Source organism: Pezoporus flaviventris, unplaced genomic scaffold (assembly GCF_033815535.1).
Source record: "Pezoporus flaviventris isolate CSIRO_AGI_PZ_B2104156 unplaced genomic scaffold, CSIRO_AGI_Pfla_v1 ptg000006l, whole genome shotgun sequence".
NCBI lineage: Eukaryota > Metazoa > Chordata > Aves > Psittaciformes > Psittacidae > Pezoporus > Pezoporus flaviventris.
In genome coordinates, this window is record NW_026892554.1 from 19076121 (window position 1) to 19100167 (window position 24047).

At 39.4% G+C, this 24047-nt stretch overlaps 1 protein-coding gene across 1 annotated transcript in view; it reads right to left on the minus strand.

Moving 5' to 3' along the window:
* The window catches only part of SCAPER (S-phase cyclin A associated protein in the ER), a 146715-nt gene extending 122941 nt beyond the window's left edge, over nucleotides 1-23774 (minus strand). Inside the window, exons 1-5 of the mRNA XM_061447266.1 lie at nucleotides 23677-23774; nucleotides 21284-21359; nucleotides 18128-18245; nucleotides 11169-11239; nucleotides 9616-9813 (exon numbers count right to left, since the gene is read on the minus strand). Coding sequence (XP_061303250.1) covers nucleotides 9616-9813; nucleotides 11169-11239; nucleotides 18128-18245; nucleotides 21284-21359; nucleotides 23677-23732 — 519 coding nt within the window. The 5' untranslated portion in view covers nucleotides 23733-23774. The remainder of the gene's footprint in view (nucleotides 1-9615; nucleotides 9814-11168; nucleotides 11240-18127; nucleotides 18246-21283; nucleotides 21360-23676) is intronic.
* Between the last annotated feature and the right edge of the window lie 273 nt (nucleotides 23775-24047).

Genomic DNA, 24047 nt, shown 5'->3' on the forward strand with positions numbered 1-24047 from the left:
GCATTTTTACATGAATAACCACTGAAAGTTGTAGTCATGAACACAATTCATGGCTTGAAAGATTTATATGTTATCATAAAGTAACACAACTGGAAGGGATCTTGAGAGCAGTCTGGCCCATCCTGTCTTCCCTGGGTAGGATTAAACATATACTATGAGAAATGATGTGGGTGTGCTGGAGTTTCATTCAAAACAGTGCAAAATCTTGATTAAGTAGTTAGACTCTCCTAAACTGTGGGTTGGTCTCTAACAAAATGAACTGTTTTGGAAAGACATATAAAATTAACCTGACTTCAGACTGTATCAGGAAAAATTCATACACAGAATGCCAGGAGCTGAACAGTAGGAAACTAAAAGAGTTGTTTCTGATAAAAATATCCTGAACTTTCAGAAATTACTGACTGTATCAGTTTGGTCAAATGTACACGTGCAATCATTACAGAAAGGTCCAACTAGATGCAGAAGCAATAAAAAAAACAAAGGTAAACTGGGATCCTGCAGTCTTTACTCAGGCAGTACTGCCTATTGCCATTTGTTCACAGCAAAGCACAGCAATTAAACTCTTAGCTTGGTTCCCTGATCAAACTACAGTTGTCTACTGTCAATGGTAGAGAAAGGAGCGATTCTTTACCATGTAAGGAGCTAGGAAATCACTTATATTCCACATATAAACTCAAAAATAATTTACTGAATGTGGCAAAAGGCACCCTCTCAGCACATGAATGCATTTCTAAGGGAGACAGTTCAAGATCACATCAATCGCAAACAGAAGCTGTCATAACTACTCTTCCAAAGACAAGAAAAATGTGTACTGTACTCTATAAATAGACAACATGCCGAAAATAATCCACACATGAAGTTTGATTTCGATAAAAACTTACATCAGCTTCACACACAGTGTTAAAAATACAGACATAATTTTACGGTACAGGGAAATCACAAATGACAAAGTGTTGCGGTCTTGCAAACTCTTTACTATGTCAAAGGCATATCAAAGCAAATAATTATTTACTTAAAATATTTTGGGAACCATTACAAATGCAAATGTTTTGGTTCTTCTGTGTAAAATACAGATTTTAACAGCAAAACTTCAAACACTGAAAACACTCTACTACGCTGCAGGTAATGAATGCACATTTTTCTACAATCATGTCCTATTCATCTTTACATTTAATTATCCTTTTAATAGAAAAATGACCTCTAATGCATGAAAATGCTTTTTCATATAACTCAATGGATGTTTATTCATTTTGTTTAACACAAATGCAAGTCTGAAATTCAGCTTCAGTTTTCACATAAGTGTTCTTTTAACTAGTATGTCTGACAGACAAGGAACATATGCTGGTTCTTCTAAGGGAACAGTCACCAGAAAGTCAAACACAAGGGAAATCAAACAGAACAGCAGTGCCGATGCAAAAGTTGCTCTTTGTTTTGAAATACTCCATAAAAAAGCTAACAAAAACCTTTCTTACCAGGCTGTTGGTTTACAGCACCCAAATAATTGTTAAATAAAGGCTGCTACAAGAAATGAACAAGTCAAGTATTTTGCCAGGTTTTTTTTCCGTTTCACTAATAAAATTTCAGCCTTCTAATTCAATTCATGTCCATTTAGGTTAGCCCATACTAAGTTGGGCTGACTGTTACTAACAATAAGAGCACAGAAAGCAAAATTCAATTCTGAATCATTTGCTTTTCAAGTCTGCCACTGGGCTATTCCTCACCAAAAAAAAAGCAGCAATCTGACTATGAGTTATATTCCTGGAGTTTGCTGGTGCAGGATAAAAATACAGTAAATGGCTTAACCTATTTTAAGGAATGTTTAGCTACACATTATCAGAAATGATCAGAGCAGAACCATGCAGCTGTAACCCGAGTCATGTTTTATGAACAAGGGAATACAAACAAGACAAGCAGCTGGAGTGGCCCCATATTCACTGATGCACATCTTTCTCCCTAAAGCTATGAGGGCCATTTTGTCAAGCAGGATGAAGCAGAACAAAAGTGGCTCTGAAAGCGTCGTTACAGGCATCCAGATAACTACATATAGATGTACAGCTAAAATTACCAATTAGTTTACCAATTGGCTGCAACGGATTCGATTGGTTTGTAATTAATTCTAGTTACTGGCGCGTAGAGCAGGACGGTTGGCGCCATCCCTTTGTCCTCCTGACACACAATACTGGCGTGCAGGGCTCTGGGGTCCTGGACATCAATACAGCTCTCTAGCTCACCTACGGTACTGAGTGTAGCAGATATACCCTGCGGTGCTGAAGCAGTGGAAACTTGTACCACTTGAGAAGGTGCTGACAAAAGGGAACCTTTATGGGTAGACTACGGCTGCACTAGAGTCAAAACAATTTTAAATCCCATTATTTTTCAAGGTCATATCCATCCCATACAACTTTTAAAGGGCCAGCTCAAGCTAAAGAAGAAAGCAATACTGTTAAAAAACAACACTTAAAGGAAAATCAGTGACATAAACCTAAAACCACTCACAATACGGCTCCTGTTTCTTTCTCCACGCTGTTCATTTCTCTGATCAATACTCCCATACATCAAAAAGCTCTTTTTGTGCTTTTCCTTCTTTTCTCCAGCTCTCAGTCATTACTTTGGTCTGTATGTGTATCTCTTCAATGGTGTGATCATATTAATGATTTTGCAATCAGCAAGAATCTCTAACATACAGAGTAGCTACATCAAAATAATCCTTTATTCCTGAATTAGGGCAATCTTGACTTGGGTCCTAGACAGGCCTATTATAATCCCTAAGAAAAGAAGTTTAGTACGTTTGGAAATCCTGTTAACAACTGAAACATCATCTTCGCCACTTATTCTCCCATTCTCAAACAAGGAGGAGGAAAACAGGGAAGCATGGAAGAGTTTAGGATTTTAAGGATACTACAACTCAAAATAGTAGAATGCATGTCAGAGAAATTAACTCAGTCACCACACCTGCACTTTAGATTATTCTTAAGGCTAGAAATATGTGCTTTATCTTACAAACTATGCACACTTTATATTGGTTCTTTACCTATGCCACATATTTTAGAGTACGTATTTATCAAAATACACTCCATTTTCTATTGTACTGGAGCACATTTATAGCAGGCAACCTAAATTCCTTCTTGCTTTCTTCAGAATTATATTGTTAAGGTTAACTGGATGTTTCAGTTCATTGACACCAAAACTGCTTCCAAAAACTCCTTGCAGCCTTTTTCATACAATTGAATTACAAACACTTAAAGCCAGCTCTCGGGTGAGGTTAAATAAAAATGATTGCCAAAGCAGTTCTTACATCTTTGGGGAGGGATGAGAGGAAGCAGCTTCTCTAGCCAAAGGACTCTCGTTATACCAACTTCAGTACATGGCAGATAGTATTTAAAACAAACAAACAAACAAAGACCCTAAAACAGATGCAGAGGAGAAAACCAGAATCATTTACCTGTAATGTAGAATTCTCCCTACTGGCGTGCTTTGTTAAAAAATCTCACCCTAGCTTTGCAGAAGCTACTAAAGAGCAAACTCTAGATAGTAAAGCTGCAGGCCTCTTAGATGTGTGTATGTGGATATAAATATATATATAGGATTATCCAGACTGCCTGTCCTTCACTGTTGACACATCTGCAGAAGATGACAACAATGAAAATGTAAATGTCAATTCATTTAGAAAGAGACATAAACATTCTCTGCCTAAAGATCTCCAATTCCAGCAATAGAAGACATGCATTTTTTACAAGTTTTGACTCAAACAATTTGAATACATATTCCATAAAACCCTACTGATCTGGAAGACTGTCCTGTGAGAAACACAGAAAAAGAACTGTAAACAGTCTAATACAAACATGATCCGCTCAGACTTACGGGGAAACTCATAGAATAGTTAGGGTTGGAAAGGACCTTAAGATCATCTAGTTCCAACCCCCCTGCCATGGGCAGAGACACCTCACACTAAACCATCTCACCCAAGGCTCACGTCATGATCACCCTGGGTTTACAGAAGAAAATCCATTCTACCCTACAGAATGGAGTTCATTCCATGCTGAAATTCTCATTCTAACTGGAAATGTTCTAGGGGTTCAAAGAATGAAGACATCAGTACAACATACTAAGTTAATGCTGCAAATAGTTACAAAATTGATAGAAACACATTTAACAGAGGACTCTAGTGGGGAAATTGGGGAAATTACTAGCAATGAAAAGAATTTAGGTGCAAAAAGTAGAAGATGCTTTTAAATAAAATCAAAACTTCTCCTGCAAAAAAAGTAAAATGGACAGAGTTCAACTGGCTCTTATCAGCGGAAATAGGATCAAGATCCTGTCCTGATCAACTTGGCCATTACACTGAATTATTGCTGATTTCCTTTTCACTGACATTAGGAAAATCTTGGGTTTCTACCTCCAGCTCCAACACATTTAGAAATGGTTTTATTTTCCTGGCCGTCTTAAAAGCCAGTAATCAGCCTGGATGACCACAGGTCTCAGTCTGCCCGCATAGACTGAATTCATTAGAATTGGCATGCCCAGAACCAAGAGCAGCCCTCACAAGATGTTCTCAGCAAGAGACTCTAATGAAATAAGTTTCCCCCTCCTTCTGGGAGGCCTTCAATCAATTCATACTCTCTCAGATATCACCCTGATCGGAAGGCCTCAACTAAAGTTGTTTCAGCTGGTTTTCACATAGTAACATCATGCAACATGACAAATATTTTAAGGGTAAGGCTTTACTTTACTCTTCAGAGTATCTTGTGCTATCTGTGATTTATGATTGCATCTGTAAGCTTTGGAAACAAGAAGCGAAAATACCTGTACCAAAACTTTACAGAAGTATACTAAGTAATGCTAGGCAGAAAGACTAAAGTTTGTACAAGCATTAAGTAATGCTAAAAAGCACTTTAAAAAGAATAGAGAACTGCATTTTTACATAATAAGATTCAGCTTTGTTGAAGAGAAAAACAGTTGAAGCCATGAATTCACCATAGGAAGATAAAGCCCCAACAATTCAAGTAGTCAGAGATTCTCCTAGGCTTACTATATCCTTAGCTGCTGGATCTACCTGCTCAAATTCTAACAGTAGGAGTTTTATATAAAAGTTGGTGTATTGTTTCTTTTTTACACACACACACACACACACACACACACACAGAAACAAACTCAGCTGCTGAGGCACCTGAAGACCATAAAAGAAAGCAGCAGAAGACACATTTCTCTGTTCAATTAACCAAAATTCCACTGGCCAAAACTGACTACAGAATCTGCCTTCCTCCATCTACAAATAACTGGGGGCTTAATTCCTTTTAGAATAGAGAGATTGAAAGGGATTATTCTTTCTTTTCTGGCTAAACTCGCCACCCAAACCTAGAAAACACTAGGTAATAGTCATATGAATATTAGACACACAGAAACCAAACTAATGTACCGAATATGCACACAATTTGCATTTTGAAACATTGAAGGTCACAGATAAATCTACTGGAATATACATAATCTCTATCACTACTGTGCAAACTGATCTATGTACAGTAAATGATGATGCTTAAACTTGAGAACTCCATTTCAGAAATAATTCCAACCATGTTCCTTATACCTTTACATGTAAAATATCTCAAAGCTGCATCTATGTATCTATATACATGATTTGAGAGTTCTCAATTCCAAATCAATAGCAAAATACTAACTTCAGCAGTGCCCAAAGCTGAAAGAAAGTAAACACAACCACTGATCCTCTTACACACATTCCCACTGTTTGTACCCTTACCACAACCCTTTCGTCTGCAGTTTCAACCACAACCAGCCGCTAGAGCCCTTTCCGCTTTGGGAAGCATCGAACATTATCTTCAGTGACAACGTGATCAATAAAACTATACCAACTTGTAAGAATACAAGACAGCAAAAGGTACAAACTAAGAAAAAACACAACATTTTTATAGCAGGTTAATCTGAAGGTTTTAAATGCCAGAAGTTGTCAGATTTAATTTTTACACAGGTCTTCTTGTAAGACAATCTTTATGCAACTGTTTAAATAGAACAGCACGTGCCCATTTGACCAAAACAGGAGTTCAAGGAGATACTACTCAAGAACTTGAAATTAAGGAAGCTTCTGATAACAAGGATTTATGATTTTTTTCTAAAATCCCACTTAAACACCAGCAAAGGAGAGGTGAACAGTTTAACCAGTCTGGTTCCTTATTTAATATTGTTTCCCTCATGCATCCAGCAGTAAAAACAAAAATGGTACTTCATGAAAAGACCTACGAAGATATTCTGCCAAATGAGTTAGTAAAGTAAATGTGCCGACATGGAATTCTCATTTATCAAAATCTCCCAATTCTACAGGTATAGCAGAAACACATTAACCCATTTTCAACCGAGCTAATGTGTCTGTTGGCATCTCTTGGAACGTTTTAACCACTACATACTTTTCTATGTAGTATGAAAAGGCTGCAGAAAAGAACATAAAAGGGAAGGTAATCCATTCCCATTTGTAGTTTGTAATGAACAGAATTTCCATTTTAAAATTATTCAGAAGACCAGTACTGGAACACATAAAAATGGAAAAAGTGTAAGAATGAGCTGAAAACCTCCTGCACAAAGAGCAAGGAAAAACCCCAACAAACACCATAAAAACACCCAACAAAACAAAAACCAACCTCCCACACAATCCCTCTTCCCTCAGTTGGCACATTCATGTTCTCTTATTCTCTCTCTGAATTCCCTGGTGTCCAATGAACATAGAGTAGTTCCGCAATGTGAAACTTAACAGCATGTCTTCTTCCAAGCCAGCCACCTCCCCTCATGAAATCTATCATGACTATGTTAAATTGGTCCACTGATACTAAAAGTTATGACAAGGATGACAGAAACTCATGGCTACATGGGACCAACGAGACTCATAGTATGACTGCATTAAACCTGGCCTTCTAAGTCCAAATCCTAATGAAAGCATTACACAAACAGACATCCTTTTCCTGCCAATGAAGAGTATTTTGCCATGCCACAGCTACATTATCCGGAGTCTACCAACGACAGCAGAGTGAGGGAGATACCTCATCAGACTGCACAGAATTCATATAATGCCTGATATTATGCCATTACTACATATGCTTCAATTAGAGGCATTAAAGCACTTTGCATCTTCCCAGTCCTGCACATTCAACTGGTTGGAGCTGCCCCTGGAATAACCTTGATACACACATCTTTCCTTCAACACTGGACACCCAAACTGACACAAAAAGGGAATCTAGGTTCTGTTCATTGCTTTAACTTTTTCAAATAGCAAGCAAAATCCATGACCAGGGACCTTGCAAGGTCTGACCAGGCACAATCAGAACAGTCAATACAATGCATGAAATTTGGTGCTTGGGAGTAACATGGCAGCAATGGTACCAAAACCAAGGCACTAAAACAAGTAAGTGTTTTAGATGAGCACATGCTGATTATTTACCTGAACTGAATCACATATGGCCGAATTGTAATGATTAAACCAGAGACTGAGTTAAACCTTTTTTACGGTAGGACACAGAGCTTCTCCTAAGCTATATGAACTCTTGGAACAATGTCACGCGATTGCTTCTTAATAAATCCCATTTGCCAGCTGAACTCTGAGACTAGATCATTATTTTAATTTGTGAACTAAAAGGTTGAGGTACCACAGTAAGCACTTTCTGTATATTCCGTAATACGAAAGCTGCACTGAAATGAGGTATTTCAGCTGATGGACAACAGCAAGCACTGGGTTTTCAGGATCAGAATGAGGAAGACTTGCAGTTTCCACAAGGATCTGTTGTTCATTATCACTAATATCCCATCCACAATTAAAACACACTTCCATGTTAATGACAAGGTTGGTCGCTCCCTAGGCTGAAACCTATGTATGTCGTACCACAAATGTTATATGACTTTCTATTAAGAGTTATGTAAAGCACTCACTTCAAAGACAGCAGTTAAGATACTCTGCTGTGATTTGATAGAACACACTAACAACTTCACCCTTGGTAGAAACCACACTGTACCTGTCAACAATATCCACCCCAAAATAAAGAATGACAATCAACAGAAGTGAAACATCAAGAGTAAAAATAATTTGCAGGATACAACAGCTTTATACTTTACAGATTAATTGACAGAAAGTTTAGTAATTTATCAAAAGTGTAATAATCATCATGTAACAGTAACTTTTAAGAGAAAATCTCAGCCAAAGAAGACCACAGCACAAATGCAAATTCCAGCTACTCAGGAAAGGCACTTTTTCGGCCTGAGATCTTTTATAAGGTAAAAGCAACATGAATGTTACAGAAGTTTAACAACACATCACTGGACTCCTCTGTTTACTCGTTTTGTATTTTCTCTACCTCTCGTTTTGCAAACAAGTAAGGTGATACACACAGCTACATCCATCATTGTCAAACATGTTCTAAAATGATGACTTCCTCCTAGGCTATGCAGTATCTCCATCCGAGAACAGATCAAGCAGCTTGATTAAAATGCTGAATGATATCTAAGGCCAAAAATATGTGACAATGGTACAAATACACCTCTGTTCTTCCAGCCACCAGAGTTTAAAATGCTAATCTAATTACAATACAAGGCTGACTGATTTTCTTAAACTGAAAATCTCTCTGGAGAGGTTTCCTGAGCAGGAAGACAGTTCAGGAACAGAATGTTAGATTGTGTTAGACCAACCAGCAATTTGGAAGCCTCTAGCTACTGTTCAGTTCTCAAACCTGCTTTCAATGAACTGTATTTGTACGCTAATCTCAAAGTCAATTTGGCTGTGTCTGATTACATCACAGAAGGAGATGCATATGATAAGAAAAAAGTTGACTTAAATTGATATATGTAATTTTTTACAGTGATTAGATAATCATTTCCAGAATGCGCTGAATTTTCAGCCATGTTTAACATGAAAACAGAAGTCATGTATTTCACACTGCTTTTTGAACATATTCTCCTGTCTTCTCTTAATTGTGATAAACTCCATTTCTAAAAAATGAGCGATTTGGATTCATTGACAGTGGCCTTTCTACAGATCTACTACAAAATCATCATAAAACCTAAGAGATGCACCAGCTATTACAAACACGGGTTATTCAAAGACAGCACACCTTACAGTGACATCCCAACCAGATACTGTTCATGCTCCACCACCAAACACTTTCTTAACACCACGGAGAGACTTAGAAGAGTGAAAACTGTTGCTGAAAAAAGGGAGCAGTGTATAGTAAAGCCACTTAAAATGCAGCAAACAAATGTGAAAAAGGCTGAATCACAACAGTGCCACCTACAGTAAAGAACATCACAGGAAAAAACAGATGTTTAGTCAGAAAATTAACAGAATTAGAACTCAATAAGCAGAACCTATTTTCATAAAAATACTGAGACCTAATAACATTATGTACATTTTATACACTTCAAAAATTAATCACTGCCCAAGCTGAAAGTATCCTCTTAAATTAGAACAAATATGCCATCTCTTTTCCTATTTACAAGCTTTTACTAAATAAAAATCACAAAATAACACATTTCTGAAGCTCAAATTCCTTGTTCGGATTTTTGTAAAGTACAAAAAAGCACTGTAAGAGCCATGTGACACCAGGCAAAGAACAGCTGAAGACTTACCTTGCATTCTACTACACTCTGATCCGATTCACATGTAACATAGATTTCATCAACTGCCCGTCTGAGGTTGTCGAACAGAAATGCCCAGTATCGAGCTCGCAGATCAACTTTTCGAGGCTGTCTTGTTTTTGTTGGGCTTTTGTCAAAGTTTTTATCTCCAGCTGCTGCTGCTGTTAATTTACAGTCTACGGTAGTGCTCTGAGAAAACAAGATAAAATGGAAAACAACAAACACAAGCAGGGAAGGGGTTGGGTTTCTGTGCAACACACATTTTTTTCAACATACTCAGATTTTTGTCAACCAGGAGCTCTTCACTGAAGAAGACTACATCACCCACTGGCCTGAGGTTTTAAAACACACTTTCTGATCTTAAATACAGGCAGCAGCTGTGTAGAACTAGATTTGTTTCTTTGACGTCCATAACCCAACATTCACACTGTACAACAGTACAAGATACGCTGCCTCTAGGCACACTGGAAAGCTACATTTTCTAATTACATATTCTGCATTACTTACTCTAACAAGTATGTGCATCCAGATATGAAAATAACATTTTACTAATAATCACACCAGCAATATTCCATCACAGTTAAATTCTATTACCAAGACATTACAGATGAGTATTGCTTTAAATCCCTCATTCCACTATATGAGCATTAACACTAGGAAAATGCTGATGTGGCCAGCCCTTTGCTTGACACGTTGTGGCTGCCCTGCAGAGGAGATGTCAGCAAGTATCAAATGAGTTACAAAAGGAAGCTTTCACACTGCAGACAAATACTTGTACTAAGATTTCCACTCACCATATTGTTAACATTGCAAGCTCAATTCAACCCAATGCAAGTGCTGTGACAATGAATCAAGTTGCTCCTACTTACACCCAGTCTGAAAGCATCCTCATTCTGGATTAAGTTGTAATTTAACAGCTTTACCTACAACAAATCTGTTCCAATTTTTAGTGTTAATACGCAGACAGACTGATCTAGTACTGCTTTGCTCACAGATGCAGAGGACTGCCAACATGCTAAATGTGATGGAAGCAGAGGGAGAACATTCAACTGTCTTCACAAATGCTGGCACAGTCAGGAATCACTATGTGCCTACTCAGAAGTACTGTTATGCCACCTCAGTGTTACGTATCTGTTGATGCTGTACCTCCAGCTTAGTCACCTATATGGGGATGTGTCTCCTTAAGAGACTGACTGTCCATCCGCAGTACAAGGTATTCCTTAGGGCTCTGAAGAATGTCTATTTAGATGGAAATACCACATAAACACTTGGCCCGATGACACTGTCCTTACGGAACTTGAAATTCTCTCCCACAACAGAAAACAGACACACATCGAGAGGTTAGGAAGTCCCGTAAGTAAAGGCTGAGGAAGATAACCTAAATTCTGGCATTTTTAAACTTCTGAATACTTGACCTTGAAACTTGCATGCTTTAAAAATACTATGTATGCACAGTTTTATGTATGTATTATTTAGCCAATAATGTATCACTGATATCACAAAGCATTTTTATGCAGTAAATCTCATTCCAAATGAGCAGATACCTGTTTCGCAGCCTTGTGTGTGCCTTGAGTCACTCTCTTTGTCTTCCCACCAGCTTGCCATTTTGATTTTCCTGTAGCAGAAACAATTGTCTGGATCAACAAAAATGACTGTAACTGGATAGAGCATTCTAAACTGCACAGACCTCATCCTGCAATGTACTGATATGAGCACTATTTATGAGTTAAGAGGTTTGTAAAATTATATATTTCAAATATATGTCACAGTTCAGAATGTGGAAAATGCCACAAAACACACAGAAAATTAAGAGAATTACAAAGAAAGGCAAAACTTCATTGAAGCAGGAAAACTTGCCTTTAAGTGCTCAGTGCCTCTGAAAACTGTATCATTACAATCTACATGTCAAATATGATACGAGTTTTCTACCTAGATTCTAAAAAAAGTCTGCTCTTGAATGGCTTTGAAAATGGGGAAAAACAGAACTTGGGAATGGATTTAGTTCACTTACATTTAGGTAGCCAAAGAGAGAAAAACATTCACTGAGCATGAGTCAGTCCCCTTAAGATCTGAAATGCCTTCTCAAATGTACCTGTCTCCCTCCACTGCTTATATGAAGTGACTTCAGCAACTGTGCTTCCAAAAGGAGTCAAAATTCCCACAGTCAGAAAGGATGATGTCAGGTCTCAGGGTTGTCATGGTGGCAATTTCTTAAGTGATTAAGAGTTATCTTTGCATAGATAAATTTGTGTTAGCCTAGATCTACCTGACATGTCTGCATTTAATCTTTGAGATTTGCTCAGGGGTAATTTAATATAGATATATATGTATAAATTATATATAATTTTATATATATAATTATATATGTAATTTTTTTTATTCAACGTTTCAATCCTCCAACTTTGTATGTAACTTGCACATGAAAATCACAGGATCCAATTATCAAATATGTAAGCAGGTTAAGACAAAATACTAACTATAGCAAGAGCTCTCTAGCACAGATTGCATCTAAGTAAAGGTTTCAAGATTATTTAGCTGGATGAAGCCCAAGCAAATAAATGCATTACTTGAATATAGTTCCTTCCTAGACCATGGAGATCATTCTTGAATTTCAGAAGTGTCCAGTTGAGTTTTTAACAGTTCTCAGGCCAAATTCCCTAACACAATCCAGCTGTTTTACACTGCTCTGGTTATGTAAAGCAGCTGTAAACCTGTCTTAATCAAGCAGTGGTACAGCTGGTTTGTACAGCTGGTTTGCATCACTGGCTATTCCAGGGAACACGGCTTATAATTTGAAAACAAATTAAAACTTATTTGCTTGGTAATTCATTTCTGAAATGCTGCATTCACCAAAACAACAGGTACAAATTAATATACTGAACTCAATTTAGCAGCATTCAGGGGAAAAAAATGATGGAGCTACTGTGTGTATATAAACTTCCTATTCACTAAAAAGCTTAAACTATGGATCAGTTCCATGTCAGATTTCGGATAACAGAAAGATTTCAATCACCAAAGTCTCTCTTCTGACATGATTTAGATTCTGCAAAGATGAGGTCTGGAATGCAACAGCACTGAGAGCTTGCACAGTAAAAAGGCTTACAAGCAAAGATGGATACGTTAAAAAAGGGCAGATGAACACACAAAAAAGTTGCAGTCTCTTTAGATTCTACGAACCCCAAAATACTAACGTATCATGTAAGAACTGGGAAGTGTCCGAACAAGTCCCTTGTGAAGACAAAAGAAAGTTTTCAGGCACTTCCTACGTTAGGCAGACATTCAGAGAAAACAAAACTTACGTAGACAGCAGGTTTTGCAAACCTGAAAGCAAACAGCGTCTGGCAAGGACTAATTTTTTTAGGTGTATTTGCCAGAAAGCTTTGTATTTCAGCAGCAGCCACATTTCCAAGTTTTATTATTCTTTTTCTTCAAGTAAGTGCCCCTGCCTATTGGAAGAAATCTTCCTTTCTGCTTTTACCCTTTTATATTCACAAGTAGTGACAAGGCAAGAGCACTCCTCAATGGTTATGCGTATGTGCAGCGACTACTGGTAGGTAACTATACAATACGAGCGCTGCTACGAGATGTGGAGGAGCTCGGTGACAGATGAAGGGCACTATGTGGTAGGAATTTCCTGAATTTGAAGGAAAGAACAATAGAGACCAAAGATGATTATCTCATTACCTATTAAGTTGCCAATGTGAAATATATAAAGTAGCAAAGTTTTGCAGCATTCAGGGAGCTACAGTCGTATTTTACACTAGAAGTCCATTTCCTCTCTGTCTGAGAATTAAACATGAAGCACACAGGGCTTATGATTTGTGAAGACTTCCAGTCACAAAAAGCTAAGGTGCTAGTATCTCAAAAAAACCCAATAACCAATCCACTCTGATAAACTGTTTTCAAAAGCTACCTTTTATAGGAGCAATCTCAAAAATCACCCCTCTCATCTCTCTCTTTTGGACAGTTGTACTGGTATGGGAGAACTGCCTTTAAATTTAGTAATTCAGAGCAGCCCCCATTTCTGTTCTCACTGTGGCAGCGATCAACTGCATCTGTTGTTTCAGCAGGAATGACAGCAATTTTCAATTACATTTCTTCTCCTTGAGTGAATCTGAGGACACAACTGGGTAAGCATTCTGTTGTTTTCCTCCAGTCCTTATACACAGTGTGAGAGACTCACTCTGTCACCTCTCTTTTTCCACGTGATCTATAAAGCCTGTGAGACAGTCAGATACATTACAGTGCCACTGCTGCCTACAACCAGTCCAGCTATCTTTATACAACCACTCCAGAAGCTATCTTGCCAGCCCAGCTGGTGCAGTTGTCCATCTTAAATCTTTTGACAAAACCAAGGACTGGATAAGACCTGGTTGCCTGAACCTCATTTAAAGTAAGGCAGAGGCATCTGCCTGGAGAGAGCAACCAGATGAGACTGATTATTTATGACCTCTTAATTAAGGAAGCATATTGAAGTTTCTATTATTATCAACCATATCTTTTTAAAGGTTTGTACAGAGGTAATAGATTCGGTTTTTCTAACCAGACAATGCTACAGATATGGAGAAATGACTGCTTTCAAGCATGGATATAACCAAAATTCCCCACATTTTTCCACCTCCTGATTGAATTACAGCAATATATTTTGCACAAAATTACTTTTCCAAATCACTGTCACATCCAGAATATAATGGCCTGTATTCACCTACCAGCATCAGACTGGATCCTCATTCACTGCAGTGAAATTCAAGGTTTGAATCTTATGAGCTTTAAAGAATACCCTTCCCTTTACGCTGTATCTTACCAGTTAGAATCAGATCCAGGGCTGCTAGGGCCGACACACCATGTTTTCAGACATGACAATTACAACTTTCTTATGTGGCCAAAGAGAGCCAAGTTTCATGACTTTCATCACCTACTGCAAAAGATGATGAAATTTACTACATCATTAACCTAGTGAGACCATCAGGCTCTTGCTAAAGCAGTGGATTATACTGCAGGCTCCCCAAAGTGCCACATGCCCCTCATCAATGAAATGTTTCCTTACCCTGAAATGCTTAATCTACAAATGAATTCTGTATAGCGAGAGCCCAAATGATTTTAAACAAATAGGGAATAAGAAGGGAACAGTTATAAGATTTTCCAATTTTTTCACACATTCAAAGTTCTGAAGGTACCTTTTACCTTGCATTAACACTTAATGTCAAACCTCTGCAATGTCTGAGCTGTCGCTGGTACTGTATCTTAAGATTTTGTGATAAAATCTGTGGGCAGTGCTTATTTGCATGCAGTGCCTCAAATTCCATGCTAGGCATAGAAAATAATCACAAAGAAAAAAAATCTGAAATCCTCTATTAGAATGATCACAGCTTTCCAAGGTGAGCAAGATCCAGGTGACTGCATCAAGTGATTGGTAGCCACAGGTTTGGAATGCAAATTTAACTCTGCAAATTTAAACAGACTATCAGACCAGTGAATTTTTCACAGTTGTAAGACTCGCCTCCTAGGACACAAAGTCAACTGCACTGTTCATTAGTTACCCAACCAAATCTGCTGCATGTTACTGAATTCTGTGAAGGAGGATTTCCATTTCAATAGTTGGAATGTGTTAACAGTTACCACATTTTGGATTTTCTCATGTCGTTGATCTGTATTCATAACTAGAGTTTCAGAACTGACACAACAAGGGTGCATGCTGCTCCAAAACAGAAGTGCCACCCACCACTCCAGAAAACTCTCTCCTTTCTAAGGCAATATTTCTTACTGACAGGAGCTATATATATTTCTATTAAGCAATTATATGGCTTTGATTATAATTATTTTCATTATTGCTCTTTTACCCATGCCCTCTATATAAAATACACACACTTTCCGAGGAACAGTTGAATGGGTAAGAAGGAAACAAGCACACAAAGCACATCATTTTTAAAGGACATAGAAAAACAAAGGATACAAACTGAAATAGCCAATCCATTTGTTTTTTAATTTGTCAACCCTCTATAACATTACCACCAGCAATAGCTAATGTCCATACCCTCGCTATTTCTGCAGGGGAAAAAATAAATCTCCTAATGAAGAACAGCGTCTAATAGGAAATGTTAATTCACAGCCTGTTACTGCCAAAGCAATGAATGTCTCAGAACATTACGAGCAGAAGAAACTGCCCAAAGACTAAATTCTGCTCTGTACAGAAGAGCTGCAGGATTGGCTCCTGGCAACCTGAACTTTTGGCCCGATTTACACAACCCCTCAAGTTGGAACTGTTCTAATTTGTAATATTGCTGTATCATTCCTCAGGGACAAAATCCATATTGAAAGATCAGCAGAAAATGAATCAGAGCTCACTGACATCGATATACATACCCTCTATGCCAAGACAAGGGTCAAGAGATAAAGGATTTGGCTCTGCCAGACTCTGATTAGCCACAAGCTCCTTTCCACAGGGGAATTTTCCATCAGGCAATTATCAGCCAATCCTTTGTATTGTGCAAAACCATCAGACTATGATTTAATGAAGGGATTTTAAAAAGAAAGCACCAGTGACAAAGTTTAAAAATTACCATGGTACTGCTACAACTACAAGAAGGAAATGAACATACTTCTACGTTCATTATGTTTTGGAAGAAAATGTTAGAGCAAACATTCATCTACAACTCACATACACTCTGTTTTAAAGAAAAAGTCCTACTTGGAAGTTTCTAAAAGAATATGACAAGCAAGGTAGTACTAAACAGAAACTGAATCAACTCACAGGTAGCTAAAACCTGGTAGAAATATGCTCCATATTCCCTCTGCAGATACTCCTATTATCACCTTCCCAAAAAGTGTTAATTCAGGACCCAGAAATACTTTGGGCTCCTAATCCTATTCTGCTTAAATGATGTGTCCAGTCCAATAGTATTACTGGATTTAACGTATTCAGGAACACAGGCAGATGTGAGACCAGCAAATAAACAAACGCATCTTCTGGAGACAGACAGAAATGAAGCTTCCAAAAGAACACAGAACTGGCCCACCTGAAGAAAACATATAGCCATGATAATAAACTGAATAGCTGTTGCATACAATGCAGCCAGAAGCTATGCATTCTATGTGGTCACATTATGCTCAAGGCTTAAATCAGTTCCATTTTCTCCTTGTCCATGTAGCTAACAAAGATTAAGAGTGCATGGTTTTCTGCTGACCAGTTAGTGGTACTAAAAATAAAAAATCTACTAAGATAACTGGGACAATGCTCAGGTGAAAGGGTCAGAACCTGAAGCCAAAGTTTGCAAATGTTTAGGATGCTTAGCTGACAAACTAAGTTAAGTGTCATTCTGTTGTCACTGTTCAAAAGAGATACAGCTATGCCTTCTGAACTGAATCCAATTTCCTTAATGAAACCTATACAAACATCCACAGACAAACACCTACACAGGTTTTCAGCAACTCTTATCTTCTGTGACTTTAGACTTTCCAGCTCTAAAAAAGAAAAAAAATCACAAATACACCTTAATGTATAAAGCGAGCCAAAGACAGCTTAAACTTTGTGTCAGTTTGCTTCAGACATAGGGTTAATTATCTTGTAACTTAGATGTTACTTTTTATACAAATATCTTTTCCACTGGCAGAATCACAAAACAGCTGAGGTTGGAAGGAGCCTCTAGAAACCAGCTAGTCTGACCTCCCTGCTGAACACAGGGTCAGCTAGAGCAGGCTGCCCAGGACCATGTCCAGTCAGGCTTTGAGCATCTCCAAGGACAAAGACTGCCCCCAGTTTCTCTAGGAAACTTGTTCCAGTGTTCAACCACCTTCACAGCAGAAAACATTTCCTTTTAGACACTCCTGCATAAGCCCCAAAAGCAGCAGCACCTGCACAGGACGTGTGAGCTACAAAAATACCTGAGATGAAGTTCTCAAAAGCAGCATTCTGACATCTGGAACAGCTTGAGCAGTATAAAAATTAAAGTCAGTTCCTGGCTCCTGAAGTCATCATACCACAAGAGACTATTACTACAGTAAAAAAACTGTTCTGAGGACTTGCATTATGGAAAACTGCCTCCACATATCCCCTTCCTTAAAGGTTCTTCACAGATGTTTACTGAAGACTGAAGCGATACCAAAAGAAACTTCTAAATTTGTTTTAGAGTGTAGAGACCAACTTGTTCGATTGTTCTACTCCTGCATTTCTGAATTCCTAAATTACAAGAGATCCGTTTAAGACAACATTATTATATTGCACAAGTATCTTGATAGTATCAGCAAAAGAGAGCAGACCTAGATGCTGTTTAAAGACAAAATGAAACCAGTTTTTAATCTGTCATTGTGAAGGTTTTATAAAGTGACCTGTCAAGTGCAGGGTGGATTTGGAAAAAAGCTTTAAAACTATACTATGTACACTAAACATAACCATTTGGGTTTTTAACAGAGAAATCCTATGTAAGAAACATGCTTCTAGGTGAGCAACTCCAGTGGACAAAGGGATGGAAGTGGATAAATCTTGCGTAAGACTGTTAATACGCACCATCATCTTCTTTGTTTTCCAGTGGAACACTCCATGCAATTAGGTTCCTTGCTGTACGTCCCTCTTCTGCAACTATTTTTCTCACTTTGTCATGGCTATTAGAACGTTGGAAAGAAGCCTGAAAACAAGAAAGACACGGATGAGAAAAGTATATATACAAGTTTTTGGTTATATATATACTAATTTCACCCAATATGAGGTTAAACCATTCAAGCTGGGCTGCACAGGTACTGAGTATTCCTCAAATATTTAAACCAGGTGTACATACGCATTTTCACAACCATTTTTCTGCACAATAAGTAGACTGACTCCTCAACATGATATGACAGTTACTACCCAGCCCTCAGTATGGGTATGTCCACACCACACATTTGCAACCTTCATTTAACTGATTGTCAGTGCTGCTTCACTGGGGACATCACAGTACACATCTCAAATGTTTTCAATACCTTGTGTTAAACTATTTATTCAAGATAAAAGCTGCACGAGACCAAAATACGTGTTGGCTGACTGGGAGAGCCTAGAGAAAGGTATGAGATTTATCAGAACCATCTGAAACATGCATAAAAAAACCACCTCGCTTTCAGAGAAGACAACAACCTAAAGAGTATTTTCTGCCTACTAAAGTTAGCTGTTACTACTAGAAAGCTGCAGCTGTTCAGAAACAGCGAGGCACTGAGGATGAATTTCATTTACCTAATGAACATGCTTCTCTGCACTTGCAAAATACACCATCAAAAGACATCTGAAACCAAATATATTAAGAAATACTTGTATCCACCGACAGATGTCAATTAGATAAAATCTTGCCTCTTCTACAGTGTATCAAGTTATTCCTCTGAAAATAATCTGAAACAAAGCCAAACTGTATACTGTAATGTTAAATTAACGTACCATGATAGCACAAAACTGCTGACCAAGTTCTCTTTAAATACTGACAACCTTAACCCCAAAGAAGTTACATAAATCTAAACACTCTTTTAGGCACCAACAGACCGATTTATTTTCACCATCATATGACTCAAGCCTGCAACCACTTTCTTTCATAATACATCTTTAGAAAAAAAAATACAGTAAAAATGAATATAGCAGAGCAGTGGCTATACTCCATTAAGGTGAGAGGAAATGCAAATGAGAAACACAAATGAGAAACTGCTTTTACTTCAGTGCTTATCTAACAGTGTTTAACTTGGGTTTCTCTCTTCCAGATGTCCTCAATTGCTTCTTTCAAAGCCACAGTGTGCCATCTAGTGCTCCACAGACCTACCTTGAGATATCACCATGTAATAAAAGGAAAACAAAGTTAAAACCAGCACTGCTATGTAAGCGAACTTTTGGAAAACCTGATGAAATAAATAAAGCAAATTATGTATTTTTTGGCCCAAAGAAACCTAAGGAAGGCACACAAAAAAACAGGAGTTCTGCTACACTGGTTCTAGTCTATCCTAATTCTATATAATTAATTGCCTATTTCAATAGGAATTTTTAGTAAGAGAAACCATTTCTGCTGCATCAAGTTTGGTTTGGGTTTTTAACCACTTGTTGCTTAATAATACACTTTCCATCGTCAATCTAAGACTTAAACATCCACAAATGTGACATAACTGCTTAAAATCCCTTTAAACTACAGTACAGACTCCCAGTATAAATCCTTGTGGTGGCTGACTTGAGAACACAGTCAAATCATTTTAAATTAATCGCCCCTGAAATGTGTCTGTCTGAAACCAAAAGAAGAATGTTCAGGCTGCATTTTGCATCAGTTTATTTTTGCATTCTCAAAACAGACCCAAACACCTTAGCTGGAAATAAAACTGATCTGTGGCATTCCCAACTGCTAAGAATGAAATAAGCAAATAAACAAATCATTCCTTATGTATTGCATCTTTTCTTTCAAATCCTCCCCCAGCAGCCAGTGTTCACTTGGCACAATCTATGTAATACTTAACTATGGCTTTCCTACAGCATAAGCCCACACAGTCTTGCCATACACAGAGGACCTGAAAATCACTCAGTCATTTTAATTTGGTATTTTTCAAACTGTTATGTTCCACTGCACCCTTCACTGGCTTTCCTATCCTCCAGGCTTACTATTCCTATTCCTTTAATCTTTTTTCTCATGTTTCCCATGGCTCAGATTTCAAGTTTTCTGAATCCGAGCACTTACAGTTTTCTCTTCCAGATTGTCTCCAACTGATTCCCATCTGTCTTTGAAATACAACATCCAAAAGCAGATACAAATACTTCAGTGAAGACTTTATCAATGCAGAACACTGCAGACAAGTTATTCACATCTTAAAGATGATACTTCCATTTAATAATCTCAAAATCATGCACGGGGACTTTTTTTGCAATATGGTATTACCTGTGCATCACTTATGATACAACCATAAGCTATACCATGATATATCACATATAAGCTAGCATGATTGACACAGTCACAGAATAACAAAGCCTGAAAGAGACCTCTGCAAGTCCAGTCCTTAAGCCCACATTCCAATGGTCAGAGCAGACCCAACTCTTCTTAATATAAAAGCAAAATTTCTTTTGTTGCACATACGACCTTTTGTAATCCCAAGGTTCCTTTATGCACAGCTGCTGCCAAGACGCTGTTTTCTGCCTTATTTCTGGAGATCATTACTCCCACACAAATGTAAAACTTTGCATTAGTCCACACCAAACTGACTTTTTAAATTACTTTTGTTTTCTTACAAGCCAGAAAGGCTTATAAGGAAAGCAGAAGTATCTCAACATGACATTTACAAGTACTTTGTACCATGAAACTAGAGCCTGAAAGTTCTAGTCTCCATAACTTCGACAGCAGTCAAAAGAAAACCTCAACCCCTTAAAGTAAGTATTAACAGGACGGCAGTAATGAAGTACACAGACTCAGAGAAGCACAAACTATTGTGCCAAAGACCACAATGGGTATCAACATATATCTTTACATTTGACAAGAGCAAGCTTTAATACACTCCTTCGTATGAGTGATGCTGATACATAGGATTTTGACCACTTCCTCAACCTGAAAACCTCATATTTGCTACTTACCTATCCAAAGAAGTTACCTTCTTCTAGGTGCTCTTGATACAATTATCTGTTAGGCAAAAGGAGTGACTAGAAATTTGTTTAGCCTTAAATAGCAGATTTTTGTCTTACCATCATATTATAGCCTTCCTCCACATCAACAGGCTCATTTATTACGTTTTTAGATGACCCCATTGAGTTTTCATACCTGTGTCAAAACAAATGCAATCCATTAGTTTCACTTAAACCACTTCTAAAATTAATTTAAGCTTTTAAGCAGCGTTTATGTTACAGACATCAGATGACCAAAGTAAGGTTTTCAGAGGATAACTGTATTTGTAAAGTGTTTTCATGGCTCCTTGTTAAAAGTAGCCAAGGGCCCAAGAAGAAAACAGAATGACAGAATCATGGAATAGTTAGGGTTGGAAAGGACTTTAAGATTATTCAGTTCCAACCTCCCTGCCACGGGCAGGGACACCTCACACTAAACCATGTCACCCAAGGCTCTGTCCAACCTGGCCTTGAACACTGCCAGGGATGGAGCATTCACAGCTTCCTTGGGCAACCCATTCCAGTGCCTCACCACCCTTACAGTAAAGAACTTCCTCCTTATATCCAATCTAAACTTCCCCTGTTTAAGTTTTAACCCATTACCCCTTGTCCTATCACTACAGTCCCTAATGAAGAGTCCCTCCCCAGCATCCTTATAGGCCCTCTTCAGATACTGGAAGGCTGCTACGAGGTCTACAGAAAAATGTAAGTGTGTGTATAGTAAGACAGTAAACAGTCCAAAGGACATTAAAACTTTTAAACAAATCATTGCATGGGCAGCTCTAGAACAGTGAAAGGCAAGCGGAACAATCTATCCTGTGATAGAGGACTGGGCAAGTTGGTTATTAGTTCAAAAAGAAAAATGAATCATAGACATCGTAAGAAATCAGTATAAATAGAGGTAAAGCAAAATAAAATGGAAAACTTCTGTTGTCAATTAAAAAAGATATGAGGGTTCCTGTAGAAGTCAGCTCTGAGAAAGTGAGTAGTTTTATCCAGTTCGGAACCAGAGAACCACTGCCACAAATGCAGAAGTGCATGGGACTAAATATTTATAGGGTTATCAAGAATACCCAGAAAAGGGATAACAATTCTGACAGAAAACTAAACCCTTGGCTATGAGGTTGAAATAAATTACAGGCAACTACTGGTTAGAGTGCAAACACTCCCCTGTAACAGTTCTTATCCTTCTGAAGAACTGGACACTAATCAGAAATTAGACACTTCTAAGTTATCAGAAATCAAGTAACTGAACAAGATTAACCAGACCCAAAACACTATTTTGTGGGTCTTTATCATTAACGACACCGCTTTAAGTGGGCTGTTCACTTGTTCTCATATTACACCTTTAACTCCTCATACCTTGCTGATTTTTCCAAAAGTAACTAGCCAAAACCTACACAGTTAACAGACAGGCAGTCATTAAGGTTTGCGCTTGCTTCTGTGCCTTAAGACAACCAACTGACCTTGCGAAAACTTCAACATTCTGCACCTGCTTGAAAACAAAGGCTGTATTTGAGCATTGCTTCAGACATCAGCACAGGCCTGGCCTGAGGAGCTTTTGAACACTGAGGTATCTTAGAAAACTGCTTTTGCTCACTGCATTGACATGGTTATAATCAAGGTGCAATAAAAGCTCATCAAATCGACATACTTATTTGAGGAAAACCCTGAGAGCTCAAGTATCTCCCGAAGAATCTGAGGGAAAAAGTCTGAGGGCCCAAGGATTTCTCTAATATGAGGGAAAAAATGTGAGGACCCAAGTATTTCCCTACTAATTTGAGGGAAAACACCTGAGGGTCCAAGCATTTGCCCGGCACTGCAGTGGATTCGGCAGTAATTCAGAAATAGAAATTTGCATTTAGAACATGTAGAGAAGGCAGCCCCTGGGTGTGCTGCAACACCTCCTGTCCTGTCAACTCTTCTAACCATGATTTCCAATCCGACAAGGAAAGCAGGACCGCAGGTTCAAGACAGGAACGCGATTAGCAGCTTCCCGAATGCAAATTGTTTTACACCTCCTGGCGGGTTTAAGTTTACGGGGGCTTTCTCGGCATGCCTGCTCTCCCTTCCACACACACAGCTTCCACGGCACATTCCTGGAGGGGCCCCCACGTAACAACAAGGTGTACAAGGCGCGGACCCTCCCTCACACCGCTCGGCTCCGAGTTTCCTCACAGACGGCGGGCCGTGCAGCACTGACAGGAGCACACTTACCGGGGCGGGACCGGCCCCCTTCGCAGTGAGGCTGAGGCGCCGGCCAAGCCCCCCCCACGCGGCAAGGCCTAACCCGCACCCGCCAGCCCCGCTCTCTGCCGCAGCGGAGCAGGGCAGGCCGAGGGCCCGCACCCCCCCTCGGGCTCTCCTCAGGGCGGAGGAGGGGGGAGGGCTGGCCCGCCGCCATCTTGCCCCGCCGCCGCGCCCGCACCGCCCTGCCCCTCCCCCGCGCCGGGCCTCGCGGAGCGGCCACTCACGCTCTCCGCCGCGCCGCACCGTCCCGCCCGCGCGCGTCCCGCCGCGGTGATGTCATCGCATCCCGCCGCCAGCGCCCGCCCGCCGCCGCGCTCCTAACCCCCCCCGCGCTCCGCTGCCCGGCCCCGCCAGCCGCGCATGCGCCGCCCGCGCCCGGTAGCGCATCGCCAGCACCGTGCCCGCCCGCCGTGAGGGGCAGGAGCGGGCCCGGAGCCGGTACCGGAGGTGTCTGTGGGTGTCCGGGCCGTGCTGCGGGCTTGGGGCTGCCCCGTCAGCTCGGGCCGCCCGGGCTGGCGGTCGGCACCTTGGCGTCCAGCCCCTTACCCATCAGCGGGGAGATGGGGAAAAGGTGGAAGGAGCATGGGCTGTGTGC